The 16,166-nt window shown below is 34.6% G+C and overlaps 1 protein-coding gene across 3 annotated transcripts in view; it reads left to right on the top strand.

Moving 5' to 3' along the window:
• The window catches only part of ARAP2 (ArfGAP with RhoGAP domain, ankyrin repeat and PH domain 2), a 185,029-nt gene that overhangs the window by 110,428 nt on the left and 58,435 nt on the right, over positions 1-16,166 (top strand). For 2 of the 3 annotated variants that reach the window (XM_049630418.1, XM_049630419.1), the window contains exons 20-24: positions 2,179-2,391; positions 5,650-5,755; positions 11,352-11,499; positions 12,997-13,065; positions 15,609-15,683. In XM_049630418.1, coding sequence (XP_049486375.1) covers positions 2,179-2,391; positions 5,650-5,755; positions 11,352-11,499; positions 12,997-13,065; positions 15,609-15,683 — 611 coding nt within the window. The remainder of the gene's footprint in view (positions 1-2,178; positions 2,392-5,649; positions 5,756-11,351; positions 11,500-12,996; positions 13,066-15,608; positions 15,684-16,166) is intronic. The other variant, XM_049630420.1, reaches the window with a different exon arrangement.

The raw sequence follows: 16,166 nt of genomic DNA, 5'->3' as shown, positions 1-16,166 counted from the left end.
GTCAAGATTTTGAACAGAACCGGTTCACAGTCAAATTTTTAGAGTTTAATTTTTTTAATGAGTTTTAGTAGTTCTTGGGAATTATTTTAATTTATGTAAACAAAATTATGCGTGCAGTTAATATATTTGAGTACTAGCTTTTAGAAATTCATTCAACGAGGGATATAACTTAAGGTCAAAAACTTAGTCACAGGTTTTTGTTTTTGTAGATGTTGCTTATTCTTACATTAAATGATCATTTATTGAATGCTTCCTAAGTTCTAGTCATGGTAGAGTTACTGTACACAGAGAGTAAGACATGAACCTTACCCTCTAGCTTTTTACAGATTTGTGAATCAAAGACGTTTAAACAACTAGGCAGTTGTATCTCAAGTATACAAAATTCTGTGGTAGAGAGCTTCAGGAGTTGGTACAAGGAGAGCTTCATGGGTGAGATGTGCTTACCATAAGTCTTAACAGAAAATAGGAGCTAGTTAGGACAAGAAGGGAATCGGGATTCTATGAGGAGGATCAGTGTATGCTCATGTATGGAGTCATGAGAGAAGTTTTCTATTGAGGGAAGCGCCAGAGCTTAGCATGAGAAGAACAGTAGATGAGAGGCAGGAGGGTTAAGCCTATTCATGTAGAGTCTTAAATATTATAATAAATCCTCAAACTTGTCCTCTAGGCAGTGAGAGGGCAGTATCCAGATTTTTAAGCATGTTGGTGACACCAACAGACCTGTATCTCAGATCAAGCTATTATCAGTGTTGAGATGGACTGGAGGGCTACACAAGAATAGGGGCAGGAAGTTGTGACAATGTAGTGAGGAACTGAGTGCAAAAAAATAACAGGACATGGGATAGAAAGAAGGGGACAGTTTGAGAGCAAGGCTATGATGAAAAATATATGTGGCTTTTTAATACTGTAAGCGAAAAAGAAAAATTCTGACTTATAAAGGACTGAGGAGAAGGAAGTGCCATGTATTGAGATACCAGAGACAAGATAAAGACCATAGTGAGATTAACAGGTGAAGTAGTGAATGGGGCAGGAGACTTAATTCCTCAGATTATTTTGATTTATTCATGAAAATGGTGTGTGTTGCAGGTATATTTATAAAGTATCTGTATATAAAGTGTATGTGTGTGTGTTTGAAATCCTAGAAATGAAAACCTGGGTGAAAATGTGTATGTGGTAGTTAAACTGATGAAGTTGGGTGGGTTCACCCACAGATTTTTGTAGGGGAGTAGAAAAGAGAAGAGAATTGAGGCTGGATTTATGGAATCCTTAGTAAATACTAGATGGTAGAATAAATAGAGGACTGGACCAGTAGTCATAGAGGAATGGGGGGAAAGTTAGGAGATTATAATGTCATGAACGCTCTCCTTCATGACATTAAAAGAATTTTAGCAGGGATTCATATGGAGTGTCATACACTGCAGGGGATTCTCATTAGATAAAAACAGAAAAGCACCTAAAAAATAGGATGTCGTTGATATTCTTGATGAAGGTGGTCCCAACAGATGCACAGAAGCAAGATTATGGTTGAAGGATGAACAGGGGCATGAGATGATAGGAAGAATAAATACAGGAAAGTCAGCTGGGGTTTGGAAGGAAGAGAGATCCAGAGACCTGGGAGGGGCAAGGGAGCACTTTAAAATTTTGTTTGTATCATCATCATTATCCTCACTCCTCTCCGCTCCTCATCCTCTTATTTTATATGGGACACCTGGTGAATCAGTAACTTTGAAAAGGAGATGATTCAATTCCTCATCCAGAAGAAGGTGAAAGTGGGAACAGACAGAAATTAATATACAAATATGAGTGCAAAGGGCTAAGAAAATTTATACTAGAGCGCCTCACTTTTATCAGTGAAACTGGGGACAGGCTTGAATTCTGGGAGATAAAGTAAAGATTGGACACCTGTGGTAAAAGAACATTTGAAGATACCATGAAGGGGGAAGGGCTGGACAGAGGCTTGTTAAAAGCTTGCTAAAAGCTGAGAAGTTTGTTCATCATTTTAAGTACTTAAATTAGGGGGTGGGGGACCTTTTTCCCCTCATGCATGTTTATATCAACTCTTGGATAATGACTTTGTCTGGCTCAATGTCCCAACACAAAAGTCTATATTTCTAAGCCATAAAAGTAGATTTTGATTTTAGACTTCATATATGTAACTTTTTTTTTTTTAAACCAAAGGTTTAGGATGCAAATATATCTATCAAAAGAATGGTGATCCTTTGCATATAAGCGAACTCCTGGAGAGTTTCAAAAAGGATGCAAGGAGCTTTAAATTGAGGGCTGGAAAACATCAGCTTGAAGATGTGACAGGCGTGTTGAAAAATTTTCTCTCCGACATTGATGATGCACTTCTTACTAAGGAGCTCTATCCATATTGGATCTCTGCTTTAGGTAATACATATAATATGGAACATAATAAATGCTTGCCTTCTAAACTGATAATTATATTTTTGAAATCTTTGCTAATCTGCAAATTTAATTGAAAGGAACAGTGTACCTAAGGGCTTAGAACAGATATTGTGTAGATATCCATAGTTGTTTATATCTACCTCAAAAGAAATTTATAGTAATAATTGCTAAGTAGTATGTTAAAGTAATTCTTAGTTTGCAGATTTCTTAGTGTTTGCTTTGCTTTAACTTTGAAAGTGTTAGGGTTAAGTCCGTGTATGCTATTAATTTCTCATTAAGATTAAAATGAACGGTTTAATATAAGATTGGTTTTATATGATTTCCCTATATGGCTCTTTGGCTTCCCTTTATCGTTCATTCTATCTCTGTAGGGTACATAACAATAGTTTTTAAACTCTTTATTCATTTCCCCCTCAATAAACTAGAAAAAAAGAAGAAAAGCCTTTGCTATACTGTAAGAACCTATTTAAGAAATGACTCTAGAAAAGTAGTTTATTAAATCACTTGTTGGGTCAAATTGATTCAGTAAAACCTACATTTACATCTATTAACTCAAAATAACTCCTTTTACAAAAACATTACAACAATGAAGGCTTTTAAATGTAAACATTACCTTTCATCCCATCTTTCTAATAGAACTATTTTCATTTTTACATCTTATTTTGTAGTCTTTGTCCCCCATACCTATAATTTATATATAATCCTTTATATTAAACCACAAACATTTCATGTATATCTACAATACTTTTAAAATTATTTTTGATCATTTTTTTCAATTAAAAAATTAAAAATTATCATTGAATTTTTGACCATAATTTACTAATATATTTCTACTGTACATTTAATGCGTTTCAAGATTTTTTGGGAAAGTGACCTTTGAATTTGACTATATGATATGCCTCTGTTGAGAAATAGACTTTTTCAGTGAAAGTATTTGTTTAATCTCACACATAAATATGATATATTAAGGGATTAATGTTGAAGTGATGTCATAAAACATCCACAGTTTGAAAAATTCTCCCAAGAATGACCCTTATTAGTGTCAGCAAGAAGGGAGTTGTACTGTTGCTAAAATAAAGCTTTTTCTAATTTAACTACCAATTCAGAAGACTTTTATTTGCCTCCTGGTATTTCTCAAATCAATAGGTTCAACTCTAATCACAAAGAGAATTGATTGCATAATTATCTGAGATATAAAATATGGAATTAGATAATGTATCACTTTAAGCCCAATTACTTTGCCACTCTCATTTTTATTTCATAATTTATTATAATTTTATAACTATGAAGTTATTTATAGCATCTCTAGTTTATAAGGACTAACAATTTGTCTTTATTGTAAAATCGGTTATCAAAAATTTGAGGCAAGTATACTTTTGCTCAGTTGTCAAGTTCTAAGACAAAGATGTCTTTACTATTGTCAGTCTACCAGGAGTAGGTAGTTGGTAAATAGTAGCAAGTGTCAAAGAGCAATGTGTTCACCTTTTACTTGGATGAGAATTCTTTGAGAATTTACTTGGAGAAGGTTTTAGATGCTAGGTCAAATAGCCTTAAAGTCGTTTGCTTTCAGATCTAACATAGCTCACCCTAACTTGTCAGAGGTGCTCTATGTTGGATCTGAGAAGGATAAACCGGAACTCTCTGGATGACCTCATAGAAGAGCTCTCTTGGGTCCTGTGCACTGAGGCAAAGAATGCCTTACAGTGTCATACCACCTATTTATATGATCGATGATCTGTTCTTCTAAGAACACATTAGTTGTCTGAAGTCTGCGGCTAGCTGACTAGTTCATTGTATTTTCTATATGACCTGAAATCTATCTTAAGTTTTACTTTCAAATTGCTTAAGCTTTATTTTGAAAATATCATCTATTTTATCCTTATAAGATTTGTGAAGATATGCTGTACTAGCATGACTTCTTGGTATAAAGGTAGTAATATTAATAACATCTTATTAAATTAATACCATTATAGTTAGAAACTGGATGACAAGAGGGTGTTTGGATTGTACTAGAGATGATAGATAATTCTTCATTCACTTCCAGTGTAGTCTTTGAATATAATTTTGGTGTTTTCCCCTCTCGCTTTTAGTCATCTATTAGCAGAGTTAAGTCAATATGATCATGTTTACCTCTACAGGTCTTATACGTAGGCTACAGCAGTACAAAGGAGCTATGGTTACAGTTTTGATTAGGAGTGTACTTCAAAAATGTGCCACAGAGTTTCTTACCTCCCCAGGGATCCTAATGCCCTTTGCAAGTGACCGTGTACTCTTGAAAAATCATTAATGTGCTGCTGGCTTTCTGTGAATAGAATAGGTTGGGCTGAACAGAAAATGAAAAAGTCTTGTTTCCACAGGTAGTTGGGAATTGTGAGGGAATATATACGTGCAATCCCCTTGAGTTACAAAGTCACCACAAGTTATTTATTTGAAGAATGGCTTTTTATTTCCCCTGTAAGCTAGCAGGTTAGAGCAAACCACTGCTGCATGTCTTCTAGAGTCTAGAACTTTGGGGGTTCCTGGATCTAGTTTCTCTAAGTATTTGACTTCTGGGGTTAGGAGAGTGGAACATAATTGCCTCTCATCCTCCTGTGTATAACTAACCAAGTTCTGTCAATGACAGTGACAGAGGGACCATCCTTCTCTAAGTCTGTGTCATAGTTATCAGGGCCTGCACATGACTTCCTCCATTGCCCCCTTACCTTTTCCAATGACTTGGAGATGCTAGGGCTGGTCAAAGGCCCCTATATATGGATCTGCAGGGTAACACAGTTCATAGCTCCAAGATGGTTCATTAGTTTTGGTAAGATTTTTATGATTTCACAAGGGAAAAGAATCAGAAATGTCATTTGCAAATAACAGACTGAAATCTTCCCATAGCCAAAGTTAAAAGACTTTCAGTTTATCTCTCAATTTGTACTCGAATTTGAGTTATCAATTGAATATATTCCTATTAGATGAAGTTCAGTAGTTCATAAAGTAGAGGATAAAGTGCAACCTTGGGTTTTGAGAGTGCTTCATTTTTAATTAGAAAGCATAAGAACTCTATCTTCCTACCATGGAATGTCTGTGTAAATGCCTTTCCAGAGTTATAGAAGCCTGAATATTTATTCTATTAAAACTTGATTAGATCACTTAGTGAGCTACAGTAATGAATATTGGTTTAAAATACTGTTAAAAGGCAAATTTGTGTTACAGACTATTAGTTTTGGCCTAAAATTGTTTGTTTTTAACCTCTAGATACTCAAGATGACAAGGAAAGAATTAAAAAGTATGGGGCGTTTATACGTTCTCTTCCAGGGGTCAACCGAGCAACGTTGGCAGCTGTAATTGAACATCTTTACAGGTGGGTGGTTTCATGAGCTTTTCCAGACATTTTAGACTTGGCACTCTATAAGTCATTATTTCTTAAATTTAAAGTACTATGGCTAACTTTCTATATGTGACTGAATTATCCATCATACCTTAAAAATGGCTTCAATCCACTGAAAAACTGCTAGAACCAATGACATGAATTCAGTAAGATAGCAGGGTCCAAAATTAACATACAGAAATCTGTTGCATTTTTATAGATTAATAATGAAGTAGCAGAAATAAATTAAGAAAACAGTCTCCTTTACAATTGCATTAAAAATAACAAAATACTTAGGAATAAACTTAACCAGTGAAGTGGAAGACTTGTACTCAAAAAACTATAAAACGCTGATGAAAGAAACTAAAGATGACACAAATAAATGGAAAGGTATACCATGCACAAAGATTGGAAGAATTAAATTGTTAGCAGTCTACAATTTTAATACAATCCATATCAAAATACCAACATACGTTTTTAAAGAATTAGAACAAATAATCCTAAAATGTGTATGGACCTACAAAAGATCCCAAATAGCCAAAGCAGTCTTGAGAAAGAGCAACAAAGCTGGAGGTACCCCAATCCCAGATCTTAAGATATACCACAAATCTGTAGTGATAGAAACCTTGTGGTCCTGGCACAAAAATAGACACAGAGATCAATCAATGGGAGAGAATATAGAGTTCAGAAATAAACTCACACTTACACGGTTACTTAATCTGCAATAAAGGAGGAAAGAATACAATGAGGAAAAGAAAGCCGTCTCTTTAAGTGGGACTGGAAAAACTTGAGAGCCACATGCGAAAGAGTGGAACTAGACCACTTTCCAGCACCAGATACAAAAACAAAAACAAAGAAAACCAAAAAACTGAAGAATGGATTAAATACCTAAACGTGAGACCTGAAACAGTAAAAATCCCAGAAGAAGACATAGACAGTAATTTCTTTGACATTGGCTTTAGAAACCTCTTTCTGGATCTGTCTCCTCAGGCAGAGGAAACAAAAGCAAAAATAAACTATTAGGGCTGCACCAAAATAAAATGATTTTGCAGAGCAGAGGAAACCATCAATAAAACAAGGCAGTTTGCTGAATGGTGGAAGATATTTGCAAATCATATATCTGATAAGGGGTTTATATTCAAAGTATATAAAGAACTTATAGACGTCAACAATAGAGAAACAAATAATCTGATTAAAAATGGGCAGAGAACCTGAATAGACATTTCTCCAAAGACACACATATGGCCAACAGACACATAAAAAGATGCTCAATATCACTCATCATCAGGAAAATATAAGTCAAAACTGTAATGAGATATCACCTTCTGCCAGCCAGAATGGCTAGTGTCCAAAAGACAGAAAATAACAAGTGTTGGCAAGGATGTGGAGAAAAGGGAACCCTCCTGCTCTATTCATGGGAATATAAACTAGTGTAGCCACTGTGGAAGGAGTATGGATGTTCCTCAGAACATTAAAAATAGAACTACCATATAATTTAGTAATTCCACTACTAGGTATTTACCCAAGGAAAATAAAAGCAATAATTCTAAAAGATATATGCACCCCTGTGTTTATTGCAGCATTATTTACAATAGCCTAGTTATAGAAGCAACATTAAGTGTCCATCAACAGATGGATGGATAAAGAAGTAGTAGTGTGTACACACACACACACACACACACACACACACACAGGACTATTACTCAGCCATAAAAAAGAATGAGGTTTTTGTCATTTTTAACAACATGGATAGACCTAGAGGATATTATACCAAGTGTAATAAGTCAGACTGAGAAAGACAAATACCATATGATTTCACTTATATATGAAATTTAAGAAAAACATGAATAAAGAAGGAAAAAAGGAGACAAAAAAGCAGTTTCTTAAATACAGAGAAGAACTCGGGGTTGCCAGAAAGGAGGTGGGTGATGAGTGGAAGGGGGGAAGAAAATGGTTTTAAAATAAAATCCCCAGCAAACTATCACTTGAATGTTTCTTTCTGTAATTAAGACCCATTTCAGATAAATAGCATACTGGAAAATTTCTTAAATGAATTAGAAATAATCATGTACAGCATCCCCAAGTGAATCCAGTATATAAGCACAAACTTTAAAACTCATTTAAGAGGAAAGCTAGAGAAGAGAAGAAAGTACAAAGACCAGAATTCTCTAGCAGGAATCTGTCTGTGAGCACAGTATTTTCTCATGATGAACTCTTCATAAACTTTTATTTCTCCCTTATCAATTTGTGTCTAACCTAATTCTAATACTTTAGCATCATACTGTTGAACATATGAGAAAATTTTAGAAGTCTAAAATATTTTCTGCATCAGGGTATGTAGTTTCCTTCATTTGGGAGGATAGGAAGAATATAGTAGTAGCTTGAGAAATAAGATCTCTGAAGGAGGAGGAATGTTTGAAAATAACCCTTTCGGTTAAAATGAAAGGTGTGTTGGTTGGTTGGTTTTGCTGTTAGAACTACTACAAGAACTTTAATAAGTGTAAATATGGCTTAGGGAGTATAGCATTGTCACCTCCTGCATAGATGCAGTACACCGAATTTTTGTGTAGCTGAATATTCTACTGAAACTATCTTATTTGCAGTCTGAGAAATTCTTATGAGACATTGGGACAGATTCTTCTTCAGAAATTTTAGGGGCGCCTGGGTGGCTCAGTCGGTTAAGTGTCCAACTCTTGGTTTCAGCTCAGGTCATGATCGCAAGGTGCGTAAGATCTAGCCCTGCATCAGGCTCCGTGCTGACGGCTTGGAGCCTGCTTAGGATTCTCTCCCTCCCTCTCTCTTTGCCCCTGTCCCACTCATGTTCATGTGCGTACACACTCTCTCTCTCTTTCTCTCTCAAAATAAATAAATAAACTTCAGAAAAATTTAATATATGACCGGACTGCTACAGTTTATTAAGTTAATATTTTGAACATTGAGTTACACATAATTGTTCTAAAGATTTTTTATTCAGATTTGAGTTTGAGATCACGACTTCCTTCCCATCCTTCCCCTTTCCCTCCGTTTCTTCATCTGGCATATATTTTAGTTCCTACTGTATACTAAACAGCGCCTATTAAGATTCCATGTGAACAGAAACATTTGAAGATAATAATACATGAATGACAAAAAGCCTTAAGTCCACAGTTCCCAACCTTTGCATCAGGGACCTCTGGATGTCAGAGTGAATGCACAGGAGTGATGCAGGGAATTTTATAATTTTTAGGGGAAACAGCATCACTGGAACAGATTTTAATATAGAGAATTTTAACATGGGAGGAAAGATTGAATCATTTGTTGTGTGTTGACATCCAGGGAATGCTTCACATTGAAAGGGGTATGTGAAGGAAAGATAAGTAACAAGAAATGAGTGGTGGCTATTTCTAGGAAACAGATGTGCTGGGAGATGAGCTGGTGTGTAGTTGGCTGGCAGGAGGTTGTGAAAGGCTCAAGTGGTCATGTGAAAACATTCAGATTTTCACACAATAAAGAGTGACTGATCAAGTCTGTTTTAGGACAATAACCCATGGATGGGATTGATTGAAAAGAGATTGGAATAGACACAGAGAAACTAACCAGGAAACTGTTTTCTTGGGCTTCTAATGAGAAGGCCTGAGTGAGAAGAGACTCCGTGGGTTTAATAGAAACACTTGGGAATGATAGCTTGTGGGGCAGAGAAATAAAGGAAGGAAAGGAAAATACTGTATTCCTTGGACTTTATGTCATAAATTAAGGCAGCTGCAGAAATGGAAGAGAAGAGGTGAAGAGTAGCAAGGAGGATACTATTGCAAAAGGAAGTCTCAAGAAGGTGAGAATGTTTAATAGAGTCCTCAGAAGTTTGAGAGGTCCATTTGGTTAGGTCAGGTTGATTTAGTATTTAATTCCATCCCTGCCCTAGATAACGGATCGCTTCTTCCATGACTAACACTTACTTAATTCCATTCACCAGATATTTATTATGCACTCCAGTGTGATTAAAGCAACAGTTCCTGACTGGGAGATGCTCTGATTCTGGTAACACAGGCAGACCTGCAGATAAATTTTCCTGATGTTTATAATTTAGTGTGATAAGAGTACAGATGTAGTTTTGAGAGGGATGTCCACAATTATCACACCCTCCTCTATTAACTTGCGATTCCCTTTGCATCTTATAAATCACATACAATGATTGCACTTGCTCAGTCTCTGCCATGCAGTGTGGCATTTTGTGAGTTTCTTACACCATCATATATATATATTATATATATATATATATATATATATAATATATATATATATATTCCTGTCATCTTTACTCTCTTTTGTAACTACTAGAATCTCCTTTTAAAGACAGGTGTACCTAGCTTTGTCTTGTTTTATTCCTTTGATACAGTTAGTCTCTCCTTTTTAGTATGTATTTTAAAATTTAAAAATGTAATTAGGCAGTTGAGCAGGGTGTTATTATATATAGTCAGTGGCAAACAGCATTAATAGATACCCACATGTATATCACTTATAGTTCTTACCTGTGCATTTTTATTGATGTATATTTCCTTTTATTGGGGTGATGCCTGTAGGTTTTTTAAAATCACTTTGCATTACCATTTGTGAATACAGTTGACCCTTGAAATTCAGGATTTAGGGGCAGTGCTCCCCTGCACATCAAAGTCCACATATAATTTGACTCCCCCCAATACTTAACTACTGATAGCCTACTGTTGACTGGAATCCTTACCAGTAACATATACAGTCAATTAATACATATTGTGTATGGTATATGTATTATGTACTGTATTCTTACAATTAAGCTAGAGAAAAGAAAATATTAAGAAAATCATAAAAGAAAATATATAACTGTATTGTATTTATCAAAAAAATCCACATGTAAGTGGACCCACACAGTTCAAATTCTGTTGTTCAAGGGGTGAACTGTACTTTAAATGCTCTTTGTAAGGCCCAAATTTTGTAGCCTAATCATAGGGAGAGTTGACTCCTCTTTTCATGTCTTTTCACTGTAAAAAGACCTTCATAGTTATATCCAAGTCATATCCAGTAATTATATTTTTTAATTGTTTGCTTTTTGAGAGAGAATATCCTATTTTGGCTAACGGTACAAACACATGCTGCCAAGTATTTTCTCACCTGATTTGCACTTCCTGGAAAATTCAGCTCAGCCTTGAACCTTGAATTTGGAACTGTCTACTGTATGCCTCTCAATTCACCTTCCTTGCTATTTTTCCTACTTACCTACTGCCTCCTTTCCCCTGTTTCATTTATGCTTCAGCCCCGCTGGTCATTTTACACCATTGTTTAAGCCCATCTTTATGCCTTAGCCTCAGGTTGTACCATTGTCTCGGTGCATCTCATCCAGTCCACGGGCAAGGACTGCTTTGTAACTTGTAGTCGTATCTTCTTTAACAGTAGTGTTTTCTTATATTCTTGACTGTAAGTACTCAGAAGAACAAACTGTGCATTGTTCTTTAAATCACCACCGTACATCTTCTATCAGAGACTTTTGATGTGTGTGTGTATGTGTTAAATAATGATAAATGGGTATTATGACTAAAGTTCTATGAAGTGTGTCGTAATGAGCTATGCTTTTCTCTAACAGGGTTCAGAAATGCTCAGAAATCAATCACATGAATGCCCATAATTTGGCCTTGGTCTTTTCATCCTGTTTGTTTCAAACTAAAGGACAAACTAGTGAAGAAGTGAATGTAATCGAGGACTTAATTAATAATTATGTTGAGATATTTGAGGTAAATATTTTATATCCTGCCCTTGTTAAAATAGTTTCGATGTTACTGTTGGCAAATAAAAATTTATATTTTAGGATTTTTATAATCATGTCTTTATGAATATCTAAAAATAAAGAATAGTTACATGATCTTTAATATTTTAGATACAAGTAGCCTTTTTAGCTGTAGCCATTCATTTAAATTTGACTGCTTTGAAGCCATCTGGTGTCTGTTGGACAGAATATTCCTATTTATAGTGATTCTGTGGCTTTTTTTTTTTTTCCTTGTCAGTGTGTGTATGCATTAAGTGTGTCTACTTAGAGGTGTGAAATTGTGAATTTTACAAATTTGGTAATAAATACCAGGCTGATAAAGTCTGCAATTGAATGCATTTTAGTGTTTTATTTTAATTGTGTCTGAATTGGAAATGAAGAAAATCCCGAAATAATGTTCTGTGGTTTTTACTAAGTGTGTTCTAATTATTTGACTTTCAATTTGCTATTTTATGAAGTTAATATATTCATGTTTCATCAGAAAACTGTTGGAATAAGGATAATTTCTTAGTTGAAAGAAGTAAAAATCGAGGAAATAAGCCCAGGGTTTGAACATGGGGGGTATATAGGGTATTTGGGTCAAAGGTCCAACTCCATTGCTTCATGAACACTGACCTCTTGATTACCACTAGCATGGTTGCATTTAACCTTTTGGGGCACTCTATTAAGTGGTGTTGTATAAGACTTCTTGTTTTCCAGGATTATGGGTATGTCCATTGAAATTAAATGAGTTAATGTAATAGGTTATTCTATGTAGAGTTCTTACATTCTTATAGTAAGTGATTGCAGGATTCCTTAGCCAAGGGAAAGAAGCTCTACTTTAATAAAATAAAAACACACCATTTGTATCTTCATTTATATAGGAATGGACACCAAGATTGTTGGATTCTCTTTGCTCTTTGATCTCTTTCTTTCTATATGTGTCCACTGTTTTTGATCAACAGCAGCTTCTTTGCAGTAATTCTGATGCTGAGAAATGAAAGAATTAGGAAAAAAATAATGTGTGGCTTTACATGCTCTCTTTATTTTCTATGTTTGTACTGTTACATTAACAAAAAAATAAATGATTATTTTCGTAGTTTTGCTAACCCCAGCTTTAAATCATAGGAATTTTGTAAGCATTTAACAAGCATTTCAGTTTGAGAAATTAGTCTTATCTTGTAACCTACATCAACTCTAACAAATCACTCATTACCCCCTTTGCTTATTAAGTCAATTAGCAGTACAGCTTCCATTGATGGAGTCTGCAGCTTGAAGTGATGTCATCATAAAATTCTCTGAACTTTATGAGGCTCTATCATGTTGGCTTTATTTCTGCCCTGGCTGTGTGGGCCCATGCTGATTAAGATGGTCATTCTCATTTATTTTTAAATTGTTGGTCTTTAAATTCCTGAAGAGTTATGTGAGGATGAGTACCATCACTCCTTGTATTTTATTAGAATGTCCCAAATTATATTTTAAACAGGTTAAAGAAGACCAAGTCAAACAAATGGACATAGAAAATAGCTTTATTACCAAGTGGAAAGACACTCAAGTGAGTAGTAATAGTTAGATCTCCAAAGAATAAAAAAATAATTTCAAAAATAACAAAAACTAAAAACTTCTGTTGTAAGTAAAGCTGTTTGTTGTATTTATTTTCAAGTTCCTATTTGAAGCAAAGTAAAAGTAATGGGGAAAAAAGAACCTAGATAAAATAGTTGCCTAATTCTGCAGCACGACGTTCATATGTGAAATGCCAAAGTATGTTAATGCAAATTTTTCAAAATAAAGAAGGAAAAATCATTATTAATCTTATCAAATGCCCTTTATAAAATCAATTTCTAGTTACAAATGCACTATTAAAAATACGAGTGGATTTCAAAGGAAGCATTTAAAGCCAAAGAAATACAAGACTAAATTGAAAATTCAGCTCCGTAATGATTCTTTTTTCCATTATGATTTTGAAAATATAAATTATCTCTTCTATGCTTTTGCTCTGCATGCTCTCAGATGATTATATTAGTGGGAATTTTTCTAATGTCAGCTTTGTAACATACGCTGATTTATGTCTGAAATTGACTATTTTCTAAATCTTCTTTTGCTTTCCTCAGTTGCATTATATTGGATTTGTGTGTTCAGGGTGCACTACCGTTTTCCAGGGTACCTTTCCTTGTTTGATGAGCATTCACTGAACTTTCCTAAAATTGGTATTTAATCTTCTTCTAATCACTTAGGAGTTGTGGTGGATTCTGGATACAAATGTAAATAATATAAATGGGTCGAGTATCTTCTGTTTATAGATATACTCAGAGAATGAAGCAAATGCTTCCTTACTAGGAACTACTATTAGGAGCTTATTAGGAGCTACTATTCCATAAGAAGGAGAGGAGAAAGGGCTGCCATCCCAGTGCCCGAGATCCCTGAGTGCTAGCACTATGACAGTACTTACCTACGAAAGCATCGCCTCCATTTTGACCCTAAGTAATTAATGTAGCCTGTAAAACTAAGAAATCTGGCTCATTATCAGTTAGTTCTCCTGAATGACTGTTTTTTTTTTTTTTTTTGGGGGGGGGGTGGCAAGGGGGTAGTCTCAGTCATGAAATAAAGGGTTGTGTGAGCCCAAGGTATAATCTTTGGCAGCATTACCTATGTTGTAATAAGATAAAATATGAGTGTCCTTCTGCATTTTTATCTTTTATATTCATATTGCAATAATGAAATGAGTCTTGGCTGCTTTTTAATTAAGTATACATAAGTAGAAGAAAAGAATTGTCTATAAAATAGTAGTAATTGGACAGGAAAAGTAGAATACTTTGGAAAAACCTGTTCTTTTGCTTGTGTTTTTCTCTAATCCATTCAAAACTCTGCTCTGGTGTGTTTTTCTGACAGGCTCCATGTCTTATCCCTGTTTGAATTTCTTAGCTATTCTTGTTTTAGCTTCACTCTGTGAGTTCTTTGTGTTTGCGTTTTTAATTTTTAAAATGTGTCCTTCCTGGAGAGTTGTTTATGCAAACACAGTGAAAAGTAGAAATGTCAACTGTATCTTTTCTTTCCTAGAATTTTTGTGTATCATCAAAAATGAGTAAGAAAAATTGGAAATAAGCTTTTCTAAGTCTGTAATGCCAGAGTAATTAAAAACACTTCTTCAAAGTACATTTTTTAGATGTTTTCTTTACTATTTTTTTCATCAGATTTTATTCTTAGGCAAATTTAACTTCAGAATGATAGTTTCTCCGTTATGACCATTTTTTAAATTGTGAGATATTATTTCTAAGTGGTTATATAACTTAAGGCAATTTCTGAAAAAAGCTGCTCAAGATATTTTTCATAGATTGGTTTAAATTCTGTGTTAATTATACTTTTCCTCATTATACTGATGATCTACATGGTGGTATTTTACGGTTTTTATTTTGTTAAGGAGTGTCTCTTCTTCACTTAATATGCCTCCTGGTCTATAATAGTGACCCAAATAATGTAACACTTAATGCTTGGCTGAAAGTAATTAAAATAAAAACCTCTCCTTATTATCTATCTTATTCTTTCACTTCAAATTTTTTTTCTTTGCCAACTATACTTACTCTTTTTGTAGTTGTAATATAGCTCCAACCTAACTTATCCTCAAATTTCAATTTTTGTGCATTATCGCTTTGAAAATCTAGCAATGCCTATTTTCTCTTTTAATTATGGGTATTTACCCACCCTGTAGATTAGAGCACAATTACATATGGATCCTTTTCATTCCTCATTTTGTTTCTCCTATTAACATACATGGTGATGGCCCTTATAGCATATGTTGTTGAAAGTCCACATATTCCCGTTACAGACAGGTTTGTTATTTTAGTAAGAATATAAGAGTATTTCAGGACACTAAATTCTTAATTAAGAGATGAAGAAATTGCCCTGTGATTATATCCTTTGTGTAGATTCCTTTTTCTTAGTCAACCACATCTGCAAGATGAGAATTATTGTACTATTAACAGGCTCATTTCATTATTATGAAATATTTCAAAAAAGGACTAGGACTTTCTGTCTTAAGTGTCATAAGTATGTTCTCAGAACATACCTGTATTTACTCTCTTCACATCTGCCCTTTCCTAGGTTTCCCAGGCTGGAGATTTGTTAATTGAAGTGTATGTAGAAAAGAAAGAACCCGACTGCAGCATTATAATTCGGGTGAGTCCTAAAGATGGATGTAAAGGGTACTTCTGGAAATCGCAACTATTAATACACATTAATTTATGTACCTTGAATTTTCCATCGTCTCTTGTATTTTATTTCACCTGTCCAGTTCAAACCATGATTGATTGCCATGATTGACTTTTTATTCCAGTATTCTCCAGGAATTCCATAACTTAGGTATTTGGAAAGAGAACATCTTAATGCACTTTAGGTTATGGTTACGATATTCTATAGGTTCTAAAAAAATAACTTGAGCTCAAATAGCTGCCCCTCCCTTTCCTAGCTTCTTAATATCAGGCAAATTAACTTACTCTGTCTGAGCCCCAATCATCTCACGTATAAAATGAGGAAAAATTAGAGTATTTACATAGTATCATTGATGTGAGTCCTCAGTAAGATACTGGGTGTAAAACACTTGGTGAATTGCCTGGCACAAATAATACTACTATTGGCACTTAATAATTACTACTAGTCCTA

Source organism: Panthera uncia, chromosome B1 (assembly GCF_023721935.1).
Source record: "Panthera uncia isolate 11264 chromosome B1, Puncia_PCG_1.0, whole genome shotgun sequence".
Lineage (NCBI taxonomy): Eukaryota > Metazoa > Chordata > Mammalia > Carnivora > Felidae > Panthera > Panthera uncia.
Note: the sequence above shows the minus strand (reverse complement) of the source record. Positions and strands in the feature narration are given on the sequence as shown.